This window comes from Ictidomys tridecemlineatus, chromosome 4 (genome assembly GCF_052094955.1).
Source record: "Ictidomys tridecemlineatus isolate mIctTri1 chromosome 4, mIctTri1.hap1, whole genome shotgun sequence".
Taxonomy (NCBI): Eukaryota; Metazoa; Chordata; class Mammalia; order Rodentia; family Sciuridae; genus Ictidomys; species Ictidomys tridecemlineatus.
The window spans coordinates 128,902,198-128,919,094 of record NC_135480.1 but is presented as its reverse complement, the minus strand read 5'-3'; the positions used below and the strand labels follow the sequence as shown (position 1 = coordinate 128,919,094).

Below are 16,897 nucleotides of genomic sequence, written 5' to 3'. Positions count from 1 at the left end.
TTAAGAGTTCAAAGTCAGCCTCAGCAACTTAGTGAGACCCTAAGCAACTTAGTGAGACCCTATCTCTAAATATTTTTTAAAAGGGCTGGGGATGTGGCTCAGTGGTTAAGTGCCCTTGGGTTCGATCCCTGGTTTAAAATAAAAAAAAAAAAAAAAAAAAAACTTGCATTTTGACCCTACCATTGTAATCTTCGATTTCCAAACAATTTTTTATTAATTACTAAAGTTAAAAAGGTTACTAGTACAGAAAGGCAGACATTGAAAAGCATAACAAAAGATGGTAAATGTCAATATAAAGAAGTAAAAACATAAAAAATATAAACTCTAAACTTAAAAAAAGAAATAGGTATGCTGGAACAAAAATTTGAAAATTTAAGAGAAAGAAAGGAGAGTTTTGGATCAGCCTGGATGAATACCTAAAGTAAAAGTCATCCCCAATCTCTGAGGAAAATATACAAAAATAATTGTAGCTGATATCACAGTCACACTTGAGTTCAATGCAGAGGAAGGCAATTATAGGAAATCACTATCATGAACTAGAAATTAATCAGAAGAACTAATTTTTCACCTGAGTATTTACATAAAATTAACAATCAAAAGATTAATAATCAATAAGCTATTCAACTTAAAAGTAAAAACAAGGGGCTATGAGTATAACTCAGTGATATAACACCTGTGTACTGTGGGCAAGATGTTCGGTTTGATCCCCAGCACCCGAAATTTTAGTTAATTAATTAACTAATAAAAAGTTAAAAACAAACTCAGGCTGGACATAGTAGTACACACCTGTTATCCCAGTTACTTAGTAGGCTAAAGCAGGAGGATCCCATGTTTGAGGCTAACTTTAGCATCTCAAAATTAAAAACGGTTGGCGATATAGCTTAATGGTAAAGCACATTTTAGTTAAATCTCCAGGGCCAAAACCAAACAAACACACAAATTCATTCTGCTTCTATCATTTGTTTCTTTAGAATATCCAGAAACTGAATAAAGCATATCTATTTGCTAATGAAGGCAATCAATTAAGTAAGGCTACTTCACCTGTGTTTCCTTTTTCATCTTCTCGGATGTGAAGATCTTTCATGGATGTCTCCAATTCCAGAAGATCTCTTAGGTCTTCCTTGTATACTTCTATGTAGGATACTTTTATAACAAAGTTAATGCTAGGATTTTCAGAGATGCTTTGAAATATTTCTTCGATAGCACGAGGAATGATACCCTTTTGACCCTCCACAACTGAAGCTGAAAATTTAGAAAGGAAAGTACATCTGGAACTTGAAATACAAGAAAAGCTACTATCCAAAATTTATACTTAATAAATTTTCCTACATTTCTATTGTGAAATTTTTTAAAACACAAAATGATAAAATTCATAGATCAAAATATTTATATGCATCCCTTTACTCAGAATTTATTCATACATTCATTCAACAAATATTTACTTAGTACCTAATATGTACCATGCACTATTCTAGCACTCTGGACAAAACAGAGGAGAAACAAATTCCTGACCTCTTGTGAGTCTAGTAAGGAGAAAGAGCAATAAAAAAATAAATGTGCTGGGTGCGATGGTGCATGCCTGTAATTCCAGCAGCTCAGGAGGCTGAGGCAGGAGGACTGCAAGTTCAAGGCCAGCCTCAGCAACTTAGTGAAACCTTAAGCAACTCAGCAAACCCTGTCTCAAGATAAAATAAAAAAATAAAAAGAACTGGGAATGTAGCTCAGGGATATAATGCTCCTGGGTTCAATCTTCAGTGTAAAAAAAATAAAAAGGATACATATTTATACACCCAAAGATGTTATGTAAGGATAAGTAAGTATTGCTTGTATGAAAAAAAAAATCAACACAACCTAATGATCTATTAAAAGCATGCCTAGTTAACAATGGTATACCCTGCACCTACTATAATATAGATGTCTAAGATCTATGAATAAAAGAAAAGCAATTGTCTTATCTGGCTAAAAGAACATATACATATCTACACAAAAATACTTAAAATAAAATTGTTTACCTTTGGGAGTTAGAATAAAAAGTGAAAACAAAGGAACATTTTAATTTTTTTATCTTATAGTTGTCATATTTGAATTTTTACCATTTAAGATCATTTAAATACATAAACCTGTTACTTAAAGGGTTCTTGTTGTTTAGATGTTTTTTCCCCCAGTACTGGGGATTGAACCCAGGGGTGCTTTACCACTGAGCTACATCCCCAACCCAGTCCCTCCCCCCACTTTTTAAAATTTTGTGATAGGGTCTTACCAAGTTGCTGAAGCTGGCCTCAAACCTGTGATCCTCCTGCCTCAGACTCCCTAGTAGCTTGGATTACAGGCATGTATCAGGATATGCATCATACCCAGCAACATAAAGCTTTAAATATAGTTATAAAATAAACTAAATATATTGTAGAGAACTGGAAAAAGCATATAACAAGGAAGCTTATAATAACTAAATGACAAGCCAAACCAATAAATTAAACATATTTATATAAGTTTAAGACAAAAACAAAAGATGTGATAAAATATATTATTGAAAGTCCCATGAATGCTTTAGACCACAAGTGGCATTAGTGAAACTCAAAGCAGGTAGGTACAATAGAAATATCCATTTTGATATAAAAGATTAAATTATGTAAAAATATAATTAAAAGTACGTTATATATTCCATAAATATGCCATGCCATTTTTTTAATATTTATTTTTTAGTTTTCGGTGGACACATCTTTATTTTTATGTGGTGCTGAGGATCGAACCCAGCGCCCCCACATGCTAGGCGAGCGCGCTACGGGTTGAGCCACATTCCCAGCCTGCCATGACATTTTTAAAATATTTATTTTCTAGTTGTTGTTGGACACAATACCTTTATTTTATTTATTTTATGTGATGCTGAGGATCGAACCCAGGGCCTCACACATGCTAGACGAATGCTCTACCTCTGAGCCACAACCCCAGCCCCAGCCATGCCATCTTATAAACACATTATCTTCCTAATTCACTAATTCACTGTTCCTTAAAAACTAGATCCAAGGAAGTGGACCTGGCTCATTAAAACTCCTTTTATAAAAAGGGCTGTCCTTACCCAAATCTACCCCATCCCTGGGGTATTCACCAGTGTCCCCAATACTAGTGGGAGCCACGGTGATAAAAACGCTGAAGCTTTTAGACAATGTAATTTCTAAAGCAGAAAAAGATGCAGGGAGGACAAAACAATACTGGCAACTGACCCCACACGAGACCAACCTATTTCATAGCTCTTTATACTAAAATCCCTTTCTATTTAGATCATTTATTACAGACTGGGTAGAATCTCAATCACTAGCATTGTTTATTTTAGTAAGAATAATTTGTTTTTTAAAAAAAGCACTTATATTAATCGTATTTCTTCACTCTTAGAATCTTAGACTTATTTATTCACTTGAGAATCTACTGAGATTTTGGGATGGGGTAGAAAGGTGAAAGGGACTTGAAAATAGAAAGGTGTAGAAACTGCAGGGAAGCAAAGCAGTCTGATGGTGACAGGGTATGTATGCAGGAGAGATGTAGAAAGGCCAGTTCTGCCCAAGCCTAGAAAAAGAATCCAGGAACAAGGAAGAGAACATATCCACATCATTATTTGAATCCACAACTTACACAACCTGGAACATAGATTAGTACCATAGCATTTGAGTGAACATTTATTTATGTTCCATTTTTAAAAAGGAGTAAAAGCAGCTTTACATATACCTATGACAGACATCTGTATACCAGTGTTTACAGCGACATTATTCACAAAAGTCAAAAGGAGATTATAAACCAAGTGTTCACTGACAGAGAAATGAATAAATAACACTTAGTATATACAATGAGATATTATTCAGTCAAAAAGAAATGAGGTTCTGATACATACTACAATATGCTGAGAGAAGTCAGAAGCAGAAAGACAAGCATTATATGATTCTACTTCTATGAAATATCTAGAATAGTCAAATATTTACAGAGATAGAATGTAAATTGGAATTAGAGGGTAAAGGCTGAGGTATTCATTGCTTAATGGATATAGAGATAAAAATTTTTGGAAAGAGTGGTATTAACACTGTGAATATATATTTGATACCAAATACCTATGCACTTAAAAGTACAATTAAAAGTACTAGTTGTTTGTATTTATGTATATTTTCCACCATTTTAAAAATAGTAAAAAAAAGTATACAAGATAAAATTTAAAATAAATGGAGGGCTGGGGATGTGGCTCAAACGGTAGCCCACTTGCCTGGCATGCGTGCGGCCTGGGTTGGATGCTCAGCACCACATACAAACAAAGATGTTGTGCCCGCTGAAAACTAAAAAATAAATATTAAAAATTTCTCTCTCTCTCTTAAAAAAAATAAAAAAATAAATGGTGGTATAAATTGAAACTTAAGGTTAAATACATTTTGTAAACCAGCTTCAGCATTTTCAGAGAAAATATATTCAAAGCAATAAAAGTCTGCCCTCAAATGAAACTTAAAAAATAACTTGCTGGGGCTGGGATGTGGCTCAAGCGGTAGCGCGCTCGCCTAGCATGCGTGGGGCCCGGGTTCGATCCTCAGCAGCACCACATACCAACAAAGATGTTGTGTCCGCCGAGAACTAAGAAAATAAATAAATAAATGTTAAAATTCTCTCTCTCTCTCTCTCTCTCTCTCTCTCTCTGTCCCCCTCTCTCACTTTCTCTTAAAAAAAAAATAACTTGCTTTCTGAGCTAGATAGAGTGGCGCACACACTTTTTTTTTTAATCTTTATGTGTATTATGTGTGTGGGGGGGGGGGGTTCCTTATTTTGTCTTTCTTTTTTGGAACTGGAGATCGAACCTAGGGCTTTAGAATATGAGGCAAGTGGTTTGCGCTGAGCTACATCCCAGCCCAGTGGTACAGACTTGTAATTCCAGCAACTTGGGAGGCTACAGTAGGAGAATAACAAATTTGAGGCTAGCTCAGCAATTTATTGAGGCCCTAAGGAACTTAATGAGACCCTGTCTCAAAAACTAAATAAAATAATAAAAATAAAGATAAACTTGCTTTCAAGTAGATTACCAAACTAGATTCGGGGCAACACTCATCTCAAAAATCTGAACCTTTGGAGCTGGGGTTGTGATTCAGTGGTAGAGTTCTCGCCTAGCACACATGAGGCACTGGGTTCAAACCTCAGGACCACATAAGAATGAAATAAAGATATTGTGTCCACATACAACTAAAAAATAAGTATTAAAAAAACCTGAACCTTTATTAACTCATTAAATCCCATTGTTTCAGATTTGGGATGCCTATGACAACTCAAATTGAGGAACAAATATACCAATACTGTAAATTTTAAAATAAATGTTTTTAGAGTTCTATTCTTTTGAGAAAAATTAATAGGTGAATGACAGATCATTTAAAAATATATACATTTGAAAAATATATAAAGGATATGTAAGCTCTAATAATAATATGTATTATTATTTCCAAACTACTTTAATGCACCTGTGCCAATTTTGTTGAAATATCTGCAGAATTAAAACCTTAGAACTTATTGGGTAACTACAATGGCTGCCTTTTTCCTAATTCAAGATTTAAAGCTGCCATTGTGTAGCAAGTAAAGGAAGCTATAGGTTTTTACAAAAGGAAGAAAACAAAAATTCTTTTTCAGGGCTGGGGTTGTGGCTCAGCTGTAAGAGTGCTTGCCTACCATGTGTGAGGCCCTGGGTTTGATCTTCAGCATCACATATAAATAAATAAAATAAAGGTATTGTGTCCAATATAACTAAAAAATATATTTTTTTGAAAAAAATTCCTTTTCAAAAACTTCTAGAAAGAAGTTTCTAGAAGAAAATACCTAAATTCTATCAAACTATAATATAAATAAGCAATCTAGAGTAGCCAAAATATTCGACTGACCAGAAACAGCTCAATTATTCCCTTTATCAGCAGGTAACAAGGTACAGCAATTAAAAACTTAAATGTCAAATACTTATAATAAGTTTAAACATGTATTTTGGTGCCCTTAAAGACATTTGAAGGATGGGGTTATATATAGCTCAGTGGTAGAGCACTTTCTTTGCATTTGTGAAGCCCTGTGTTCAATCCCCTGCACCATAAGGAAAAATAAAAAAAAAAAAATTACCACATTTGCAATGTTGGTAGTTATATTCCTGAAATAGACTAGATCAGAGAACCTGTCAAGTTTGATACTTCAACAGCCATCATTTAGACAGCATATATTGTTTAAAGGGTATACAAAGGGTATACTCATGACCTCTTAATAAAAATCAATATAACTACTGGGCATGGTGGCGCATGCCTATAATCCCAGCAGCTCAAGAGACTGAGGCAGGAGGACCACGAATTCAAAGCCAGCTCAGCAAAATCAAGGTGCTAAGACTCTGTCTCTAAATAAAATACAAAATAGGGCTGGGGATGTGGCTCAGTGGTTGAGTGCCCCTGGGTTCAATTCCCAGTATTCCCTCACAAAAAAAAAAAAAAAAAAAAAAAATCAATATAACTACATCACTAGGCTTTGAATATCTCAAAAGTACTATTAGTGTAAAGTTGATAGTAGGTCTTTAAGATCATAAACTATTTGCCAATTTTTAAAAAATTACCATCTTCAAAAGAAACCCAATTTTCATTAGAAAAATTTAATTATATATAGATTTTTTAAAATTGGAAGATACTAGGGCTGGGGTTGTAGCTCAAGAGATAAAGCGCTCGCGTGGCATGTGTGAGGCACTGGGTTCGATCCTTAGCACCACATGAAAAAAAAAAGATATTGTGTCTACCTATAACTAAAAAATAAATTTAAAAAAATTGAAGGTGGGCTGGGGATGTGGCTCAAGCAGTAGCGCGCTCGCCTGGCATGCATGCGGCCTAGGTTCGATCCTTAGCACCACATACAAACAACGATGTTATGTCCACTGAAAACTAAAAAATAAACATTAAAAAATTCTCTCTCTCTAAAAAAAAAAAAAAAATGAAAGATACTGGGCACTTTAGGCCCCTCGCTATAATCTTTGAAACAAGGACTTCTTCAGAGCCACAAGTTTTTTTTTAAGTATTTATTTTTTAGTTGTAGTTGGACACAATACCTTTATTTATTTATTTTTATGCAGTGCTGAGGATAGAACTCAGGGCCTCATATATACTAGTTGAGCACTCTACCGCTGAGCCACATCCCCAGCCCATGAGACAAGTTTCTGAAAGTCACATATTCTACATTTGAGAAGTATGAAAATAAGAGAATTTATAGAGCCACTATATAGAGAGAACACTAAAATTTTAGGCAATAATGCATATGTACAATATTCAAAAGTTTGCTTTATATAACAATGAACCAGGTTTTCCAAGTGCTTTTTTAGTGTCAGAGCATGTATGGTTCCTTGGAAGCAGATGTGAAGGTGGAGTTTGAGTATGAGCTATTTATTAGGGGCCAGAGCCTAAGAAATAAAGGAATAGGAGGCAGGAATGTACAGAAGTCATTCTGGCATGTGATTTCCTAAAAGATGGTTTTGTTTCTTCACAAAATAACTTTTAGAAATGATTTGAAGACTTTGTTGTGAAAAAAGCTCAGATTCTTAAAATGTCAAGCTCATTCAGCTTTCAGAAGTAATGTTCACAAAAAGCTTCTGATTAAAGCTTTTTGACAACCGTGACAAAGATTTTTTTACTTGGCCAAACTTTCTCCAAGTTTCTGAACATTCTCCTAGGCAATCTGTGCACTTTTTTGTAAAAATCAGTTATTATTAAGAACTGTATTAGGGATGGGGATGTGGCTCAAATGGTAGCGCACTCGCCTAGTATGCGTGAGGCACTGGGTTAGATTCTCAGCACCACATAAAAACAAAATAAAGATATTGTGTCCATCTAAAACTAAAAAATAAATATTAAAAAAAGAACTGTATTAAGTCAGTTTAGCAAGTATTATGGTTTAGATACAAAGTGTCCACCAAAACTCATGTGTGAGATAAATGCAAGAAAGTTTAGAGGGGAAAAAATTAGGTTATGAGAGGTTAATCTCATCAGTGTATTGATCCGCTTGAATGGATTAACTGGGTGGTAACTGTAGGGAAGGGAGGGTGTGGCTGGGGAGGTAGGTCACTGGGGGCTTGCCTTTGGAGTACATATTTTGTCCCCAATGAGCAGAGGTCTCTGTTTCCTGTGCAATGTCCCGAGTTGCTACTTTCCACCATATTGTTCTGCCTCACCTCAGGCCCAGGACAACAGAGTTGGCCATCCATGGACTGAGACCTCTGAAGCCATGAGTCACCAATAAACTTTTCTCCTCTACATTATTCTTGTCAGGTCTTTTGATCACAGTGGCAAAAAAAAAAAAAAAAGCTGGACTAAAATAGAAGAATCCTCCACTCTCAATATCTGATATGGTTCCTAATCCTCTACCATCTCCCAGGAGATATCTAATCACACTGGCCTGTCTTGGGCAAGAATCCTATTAGTTGATTTTAGCCAGAATTTCTCTTACTCTTGATGTTACCTCATAGTAATTTTCTATCAGCCCCACCTTGTTCCTTGGCTATAAATTCCCACTTACAATCAATACTGTATTTGGAATCAAGACAATCTTTTTCCCTCACTGCAAAAATCCCATTGCAGTGGTCTCTACATTCATCACACCAATCCTGAATAAAGACTTTTTTTTGCTTTCTTTTTAGTACTGGGGATTAAACCCAGGGGGGCTTTACCACTGAGCTCCATTCCCAGCCCTTTCTATTTTTAATTTTGAGACAGGGTCTCACTAAGTTGCTTATGATCTCATGAAATTGCTTAGGACTTTGCTAAATTGCTGAGGCTAGTCTTAAACTCTGAATTCTCCTGCCTCAGACCCCAAATCACTAGGATTAGAGGTATACACTACCATGCCCAGCCTAAATAAAGACTTTCTTACCATAAAAGAAAAAAAAAAAAAAGCTTATAAACAATCTCAAGAGAGGAGTTGGCTTTCAATCCCCATTCCATTACCAATCACGTAACTAAAGAATTCATTTCCTTGGCTGGAGCTCCTCATGTTTCAGTGAAGAGAAATGATTTCCAGGGTCCCACCAAGTCTATAAGAAATCCCATGATTCTACCTCTTCTACACTATTATTACAATTAGAAGAAATTATATTCTAAAATACACTTGAAACTACAAAATAAATTTTTCTGGGCTAGGGTTGTGGCTCAGTGGTCGAGTGCTTACCTAGCATGTGTGAGATTCTGGGTTCCATCCCCAGTACCACCCACATAAACAAAGGTATTATGTCCATCTACAACTAAAAAAATTAATTTAAAAAAAGTTTTTTAAAAATTTTTTTCTTCCTGCCCCTAACTCCTAGTTGTAGGACTCTTAATATTTCTAAACGGTTTATTAAAGAATACAAAATCTGATCATATCAACTTATTTATCTCTATATTAAACTTTGTTCAAAATAACAAGGGCTTAGCACTAAACATTGTCTTGAACATCTTTCCTCAAGAAAATATCATCATAAGTTAGATTATTTAATGGAATTTTAATATTTAAAATTTAATCTGTCAAATATAATAATCTTATGATCACATTTGATTATACTATTTATTCTTTCATTATTCAATCAACATTCAATCACACATCTACTGTGTGTCAGATTTTGTCATATTTTCACTTTTTTCTATTTTCTCAAATAAAAGCCAAAGAATATGAATATCTTACCAACATGGCCTCCTCCAATGGTGTATGTCTTCCCAGATCCAGTTTGTCCATAGGCAAAAACCGTTGCATTATACCCCTCAATAAGTGATAATACTAGGGGCTTTATACAAGTATTATAAACTTCATCTTGAGTGGAATTTTTGCCAAAAACAAAATCAAAAGTAAAGACTCTATCTCTCCCAATGATAATTTGCTGGGTATTTGGAATAACTCTCACACAAACTTGATGATTATGAAGAACTTCTTTGCAAAGTAGAGGTCTAATTCTTACAGCAACTTTTACTGGTATTTCTTCCATGGCCGCTTAGATTTTACTAAATAGGTTATTAAAGTTCAGTATCTAGTGTGAGAAACATCCATTTTACGTAAGATCTGGACTCCTGTGTATCAAAACAAAAGACAAGTTATTGACTCTGCTTACCTTAATAAAACTACCCACAATTTAAAGTAAAGTCAATTAAAGCAGATTCTTTTTTAGTTGAAAATAGTTACAGATAGTAAATGTGTCTTGGAAAGTACATCATTAATTTACTGATAAAATTATATGATGCCTGAATTTGCTTCAAAATATTCAAGCAGGCAGAGGCCATGAGTTGGTAAATTATGAAACTAACCATTAGGTAAATGGAATTCCACTGTGCCTTTATTTCTATAATGGTAATGTTTCCCTGTTCATTAATCTAAATATTGAATAGTCAGAGTTAGAAAAGAAAAATAATATGTAAAAATACACATGAGAAAAGTAAACATTTGTATTAGATTTTGTAGCTAGCTATAAAAATAGTATCTCCTCTTTTCCAGAAATATCAGAAGTAAATCCATGAAAACAGTTTCAAGAATTCCTTTTTAAGGGCTGGAGCTGTAGCTCAGTGGCAAAGTGCTTACCTAGCATGTATGAGGCACTGGGTTCAAATCTCAGTACCACATATAAAGATCCATCAACAAGTAAAACAATTTTTTAAAAATTCTTATTTAAAAATTAAAAATTTTAAACTAGTGTTTTTATTTCAAGCTACTCAGGAGGCTGAGGCTGAAGGATCTCAAGTTAAGGGCCAGCCAGGGCAACTTAGTGAGACCCTGTGTCTCAAAATAAAAATTAGAAAGGGCTGTGGATATAGCTAAGGAATATAGCATCCCTGGGTTCAATCCCCATTATCACAAAAAACAAAACAAAATTGAACTGATGCCAGGAACAGTGGCACATGCCTATAATCTCAGAAACTTAGAAGGCTGAGGGGGATCACAAGTTCAAAACCAGCCTCAGAAACTTAGCAAGGTCCTGAGCAACTTAATGAGACTCTATCTCAAAATAAAAAATAAAAAGGACTGGAGATAGGGCTTAGTGGTTAAGGTTTCCCGGGCTCAATCCCTGCTAAAAAATAAATAAATAAATAAATAAATAATAAACTGGCAACTAAACTTGACAATAAACATCCTGAAAATTAAGAAAACAATTTTATTCATAATTAGCATCAAAAAGAACAAAATACTTAGGAATAAACTTAAGAGATATGTAAAATATATACCTGAAAACTACAAAGTATTGCTAAAAGAATATAAAAGAAGATCTAAACAAATGACAAAAGTCCTACCTTTATGGACTGGAAGGCTTAATAGTGCTAAGATGTGAACATTCCCCATATCAATTTAATCAAAATGCCAGCTGACTTCTTTGAAGAAATTGACAAACTAATCCTGAAATTTATAGAAACTCATAGGACACAGAGAAGCTAAAACAATCTTGAAAAAGTACAATAAAGTAGAACTCACACTTCCTTAATTTTAAAACCAAGCAACAATAATCAAAACAATGTGGTGGGCTGGGGTTGTGGCTCTGTGGTAGAGCACTTGCCAGCACTGGGTGTGAAGGCACTGGGTTCAATCCTCAGCATCACATTAAAATAAATAAATAAAATAAAAGTATAAAAAAACAAAACAATGTGTTACTGGCATAGGACATATAGATCAACACAACTGAACTAAGAATCCAAAAATAAACCCACTGGGGCTGTGACTGGGGCTCAGTGGCAGAGCGCCTGCCTTGCACTTGTGAGGCACTGGGTTCAATCCTCAGCACCACATAAAATATTTATAAATAAACAAAATAAAGATATTTTTTAAAATAAATAAATAAATAAATAAACAGGCTTGTTTACAAAAACTTATTTTCAATGGGGTGCTAAGATAATTCAATGGGGAAATAACAGTTTTTTTCAACAAATAATGAATATCCTCTGTATAAGAATGAAGTTGGAATTCATTCATATATACATATTGAATTTATATAAATATATATTTATATATATATGAAATATATATATATATATACACACACATATATATATATGAAATACCAAAATGAATCACAGACTTTTAGGTTTTTATTTAACAGCTGCAACTATAATTTTTTTTTCTTTTTGTGCTGCAGATTGAACCCAGGCCTTTGTGCATGTGAGGCAAGCACTCTACTGAATGAGCTATATCCCCAGATCTAAAATTTTTAAAAGTAAACACAGAGTAACTCTTCGAGACCTGGGATTTGGCAATGATTTCTCAGATATAGCACCAAAAAGCAAAAGCAATTTAAAAAAATATATACAAACTTTAAATGAAAAAATACTTAAAAACTATGTGCCTCAAAGGACTCCATCAAGAAAGAGAAAAAACACTGGGCACAGAGGCACAGACCTGTAATTCCAGCTACTCAGGAGACTGAGGTAGGAGGATCACAAATTCAAGGTCACTCCTCAGCAACTTATTGAGACTGTGTCTCAATCTAAAAAGGGCTGGAGATATAGCTCAGTGGTAGAGCATTCCTGGGTTCCATCCCTAGTAATAGGAGGAAGAAGGAAGGAAAAAAAAAAAAAGAAGGAAAGGAGGCAGCTGGTGGCTCAGTGAAGAGAAGAAAACATTTGCAAGTCATAATCTAATATGAGACCTTCCATCTAGACTATATAAAGAATTATTACAGGGCTGGGGATGTGGCTCAAGTGGTAGCGCGCTTGCCTGGCATGCGTGCAGCCCGGGTTCGATCCTCAGCACCACATACAAACAAAGATGTTGTGTCTGCCAAGAACTGAAAAATAAATATTAATTCTCTCTCTCTCTCTCTCTCTCTCTCTCTCTCTCTCTCTTTAAAAAAAAGAAGAATTATTACAGGTGGTCGCAGTGGCACATGCCTGTTAATTCCAGCAGCTGAGGCAGGAGGATCACCAGTTCAAAGCAAAAGTGAGGTGCTTCGCAACTCAATGAGACCCTGTCTATAAATAAAATACAAAATAGGGCCTGGGATGTGGCTCAATGGTCTAGTGCCCCAGAGTTCAATCCCCAGTACCCCTCCCCCCTAAAAAGAATTATTACACAGTGAAGCTCCACATTATGTACAACCACAAGACTGAGATCCTAATTACAAAAAGATATACTCTATGTTTGTATACAAATGTCAAAATATACTGTACTGTCTCATATATAACTAAAAAGAACAAATAAAATAAAAATAAGTAAATAAGTGAATAAGAACTATTACAACTCAAAGACTTTAAAAAGCCATTTCAAAATGGGCAAAGGATCTGAAAAGGCAGTTCATCAAAGAAGACATACAAATGTCCAAAAGCACATAAGAAGACACTCAACATCATTAGCTATCAGAGAAATGCAGTTAAAATCATGAGATACAACTCCACAACCACTAGCAAGACTATTAACAAAGAAGATTATAATAAGCATTGGTGAGGGTGTAGAGAAATTGGAACATTCCTGGTGGGAATGTAACATGGTACAGCTGTTTTGGAAAACAGACTAACAGACTAGCAGTTCCTCAAAAAGTTAAAAACAGGCAATTCTATTGCCACATTTGCATAAAAACTTGTACATCCATTTTCACAATCTTGATAGGATAAAGTATATACTATATACAAACTCTAAAAAATGTAACAAGTATCTATGACAGTGTTTGAGTACAGATAATGCAAAGTAATCATTTGGGTATCAGGCTAGATTCTTTGCAAAAGCTGTATTTTGAACACTATCATTATACCAGCAGGCTACTGGACACAAAATAACATTTTACATACTGCTGCTATGAAGATGTTAATGACAACATATTTAATATTCACTAGCCTATTTAAAAATTCTGCAGCAGTACCATGCATTTATAATTCTAAGTAGACAATTTGAAAAGGATCACAACAAAAACCATTTACATCATGCTACTAGGATCCCATTGAGAGTATGACAATACTAGGTCCCTTGGGCTGTAAATTCCAAACAGAGCCAACAAGCTATCCTTTACAGCCAAAATAAAGAGATGGCAATCTTGCCAGTTTTAATCATTCTAAAGAAATTCTGCAGCAGAAAATAATACTCCCGTGTATGGTAAATTCCTTCTTGGATCCTGAAGGACTCCAAAAATCATTTGGCATTGGAAATTTTTCCAGACTTTAGGGATGCTGAGTTGATTCTTTCAAATGTCTGTGAACACCTACAACTGAAGTCTGTATCATACATATCATTTTAATTTTTATGCCATCACATAAAAATTAAAACAAAAATTATGGTCTTTGGTAAGCCAAACCTAACTGCTTTCAATGAAATTAATAATAAAAAAATCAAATGTAACTAGGATTTTTTCACTTTTTTGCTATTATGATGGGAATATCTATATACAAATTTGGCCACCTAGGCAATTGAAATTCACCTAATCATTAAAAAATAATAATGGTTCATAAATATAAGGCTTGTAAACTGTCAAGAAATCAAGGTTTAAACCAGTAGTATGTCTTCAGATTCTGATTACAGTCATCAGATACATATGTATTATTGGTTATAGATGTAAAAAAAGAAAGCAATCTGATAAGCTAGTAATATTTAGGGTCAATAGGTATTTTATGTGTGAACAAAAGCAAGAGCAGTATTGATTTGACCCCCCATGTCACTGATGAGGGTGTCTCCAACTACCAGTGCCATCTTAATGCTCTTGGTTTCTCAGAAAGTAATGGCTGTCTAAAAATTGTGGTTTGTTAATTTTAATATTTTCGTAAGAAACCTCCCAGCAGATGGATAGTGAATCGTATAAGGATCTCATAAAAGGCCTCAAATGCAAAAATAAGTAAAAAGGGGGAAGATTTTATTAAAATTAGAGAAGGCGGTGTTATTTAAGAAGTGTTTCAAAGAAAGAATCTGGGTACCCTCTTTTTTCCATTATCACCTTCTACTGAGGGATGCTTTGAGGTTTCCACAGTGCTTGAATGCCTCAGTTTCAACCTCTTAAAACGGAAAAAAAAAAAAAAAAGAGTTTTGCGACAAAACAAAGTTTCAATCTCTACGACGGGAAAAGGAGGCCTGCGACAAAAAGACGAAGGGTCTTCCCGACCCTCCTCACATCTCGCAGTGAGACATACAAATCCAAGACGTACTCTGGCCCCATTCCGCCGGCCTTTCCACCTCTGGGGCACCCAACTACCCTCCGGAAGCGCCGCTCTATCTCCGGCGGCTCACCGGGCTCCCAGTAAGGACTCCGGTCGTTTCCGGCACACCAACCGCCCCCTGCCAGCGGCGGCCCCGACTCCCGGCTAGCAGCCCCTCTTCCCAACGGTGGGCCCCGCCCCGCGGGCAGGAGGAGGGGACGCAGAGACGCCGAGAGCGGGGTGGCGCCCCGCTTTCTCGCCCCGCCCGGCCCGGCCCGGCCCACAGTACACTGACCGGCTCGGGAAAACCCGGGTCTCCGGCGGCGAGCGCAGGACTCCTCGGCTCAGCTCGCCGGGTCGCCGCCGCCTGCGCCTTTGTTGTCACGGGTTCTCACGGCAACAGGCGCGGACCGCCGCTGGACCGCCTCCTCGAGGCCACTGCGCCCCGCCCCAAGCCCCGCCCCCCCGTGGCGTAACGCCGGACCCCTACATCCCCCAAGGGGCCCGCCTCTTGAGGGTCGCTGCCAACCCCAGCTGAAACCCGCTAAGGCGGTGGACGTGCTTGTTTAAGTGGTGAGTGTGAATTGCTCCGCAGGGGCCTGTAAAATGAATGCGCGTACTAATTTTTTTAAGGTAAAATTTTCAAAACATAAACCATTTTAAAGTTTATAGTTCCTTGGTGATTACTGTTTAGGGCGAAAGGAATACTCTCCTTCCCCTTCTGAAGGTTCGATGGAATGAACTGGCAGAAGAAAAACCGCATACAACTATTAACACGCAGAGGGGAAGAAATCACAGATCGTGGGGGAAATCACAGTAGTGTGATTACCCCCTAGCCCAACGTGATTCAGAAACTTAATGGGTTGGTGCAAGAGAGTTAGGAGATAGGGTGAGTTTGCCTCGGTCTGGAGAAGCTATTGCTGTGAGTAAAGGGAGTTTACTACCTTTTCATTAATTGCGGAAGCTCCTTTTGGTTCTGGGAACTCCTAAATGCTACAGGTTGCTCCATCCTAGTCCACTTTTAGAAAAAGGAAACTGAACTCAGTGAAGTCAGGACACCCTTGGCCATCTGGTGTGCATGCGGAGACCCTTGAGTCTACAATCTGGTTCCTCTTTATGGGGACTTCTGTGGTGCCACTGCTGTAGGAGTCATGGTTAAGCAAGACTTGAGAACCTAGGGATATTTACTCCTTTCTGGTTTAAGTTCTCAAATCTGTTTGTTGGCCTTGTTTTGGGGAATTCCCTCTGTTGTCTGTGTTTTTGTTTTGTTTGTATCTGTTTCTGCCCATTTTAAGATGTGGTCAATACTGCATTGATCTAATAATAGGTAGTGTCTTGGGAAAGATTTTGGCTGGTCAGTTTAAAGGTTCCCATCTGCCAGCCATAGTTTGGATGCTTCTCTCTGGTTGTCTGTGTTTATTTTTTGTACAATCTTATGATTGAAGTTGGTCTGTCAAAGGTAAAGGAAGTTGCAGGGCCCCCTATAAGTATAAGCCTGTCTAAGATAATGTTTTACTGTTAATGATCTGGCCTTTGAATAGCTTTCTGGATTATTATGCACTCTTGCAGTTGGAGTTGGTCTGCCAAAGATAAAGTAAATGGAAGAAATCTGTATGTGCAGGTCTGTCTGTTTTAAAGGTTCCTATCTGTTAGCCCTGGTTTTGGTGATCCTCTCTTGTCTGTATTTTTTGTATTGTGACTAGCCCTTTAAGATATAGGCCATGCTGTGTTGATCTTACTAGTAGTCTCTTGAACAGAGAGATCTTGTCTGAATGGTCCACCTATAGGTATAAGCTGAAGAGAAAGATAGTTTA

General features: G+C 36.4%; 2 protein-coding genes across 11 annotated transcripts in view; one reads left to right on the top strand and one right to left on the bottom strand.

Moving 5' to 3' along the window:
* The window catches only part of Kif27 (kinesin family member 27), a 91,505-nt gene extending 75,971 nt beyond the window's left edge, over positions 1 to 15,534 (bottom strand). For 4 of the 7 annotated variants that reach the window (XM_078047408.1, XM_040285626.2, XM_040285627.2 and 1 more), the window contains exons 1-3: positions 9,679 to 9,815; positions 2,261 to 2,368; positions 1,042 to 1,242 (exon numbers count right to left, since the gene is read on the bottom strand). Coding sequence is in view for 6 of the 7 variants with exons in the window: in XM_040285626.2 (XP_040141560.1) it covers positions 1,042 to 1,084 (43 nt within the window). In the remaining variant the exon portion in view is untranslated. Of the gene's footprint in view, positions 1 to 1,041; positions 1,243 to 2,260; positions 2,369 to 9,678; positions 10,059 to 15,378 lie in introns of those variants that run through there. The other 3 variants (XM_040285624.2, XM_005340914.5, XM_078047407.1) reach the window with 1 other exon arrangement.
* The window catches only part of Rmi1 (RecQ mediated genome instability 1), a 63,346-nt gene continuing 61,556 nt past the window's right edge, over positions 15,108 to 16,897 (top strand). For 2 of the 4 annotated variants that reach the window (XR_013438027.1, XR_013438028.1), the window contains exon 1: positions 15,108 to 15,656. The gene's annotated coding sequence lies outside the window, so the exon portion shown is untranslated. The remainder of the gene's footprint in view (positions 15,657 to 16,897) is intronic. The other 2 variants (XR_013438029.1, XM_078047415.1) reach the window with 2 other exon arrangements.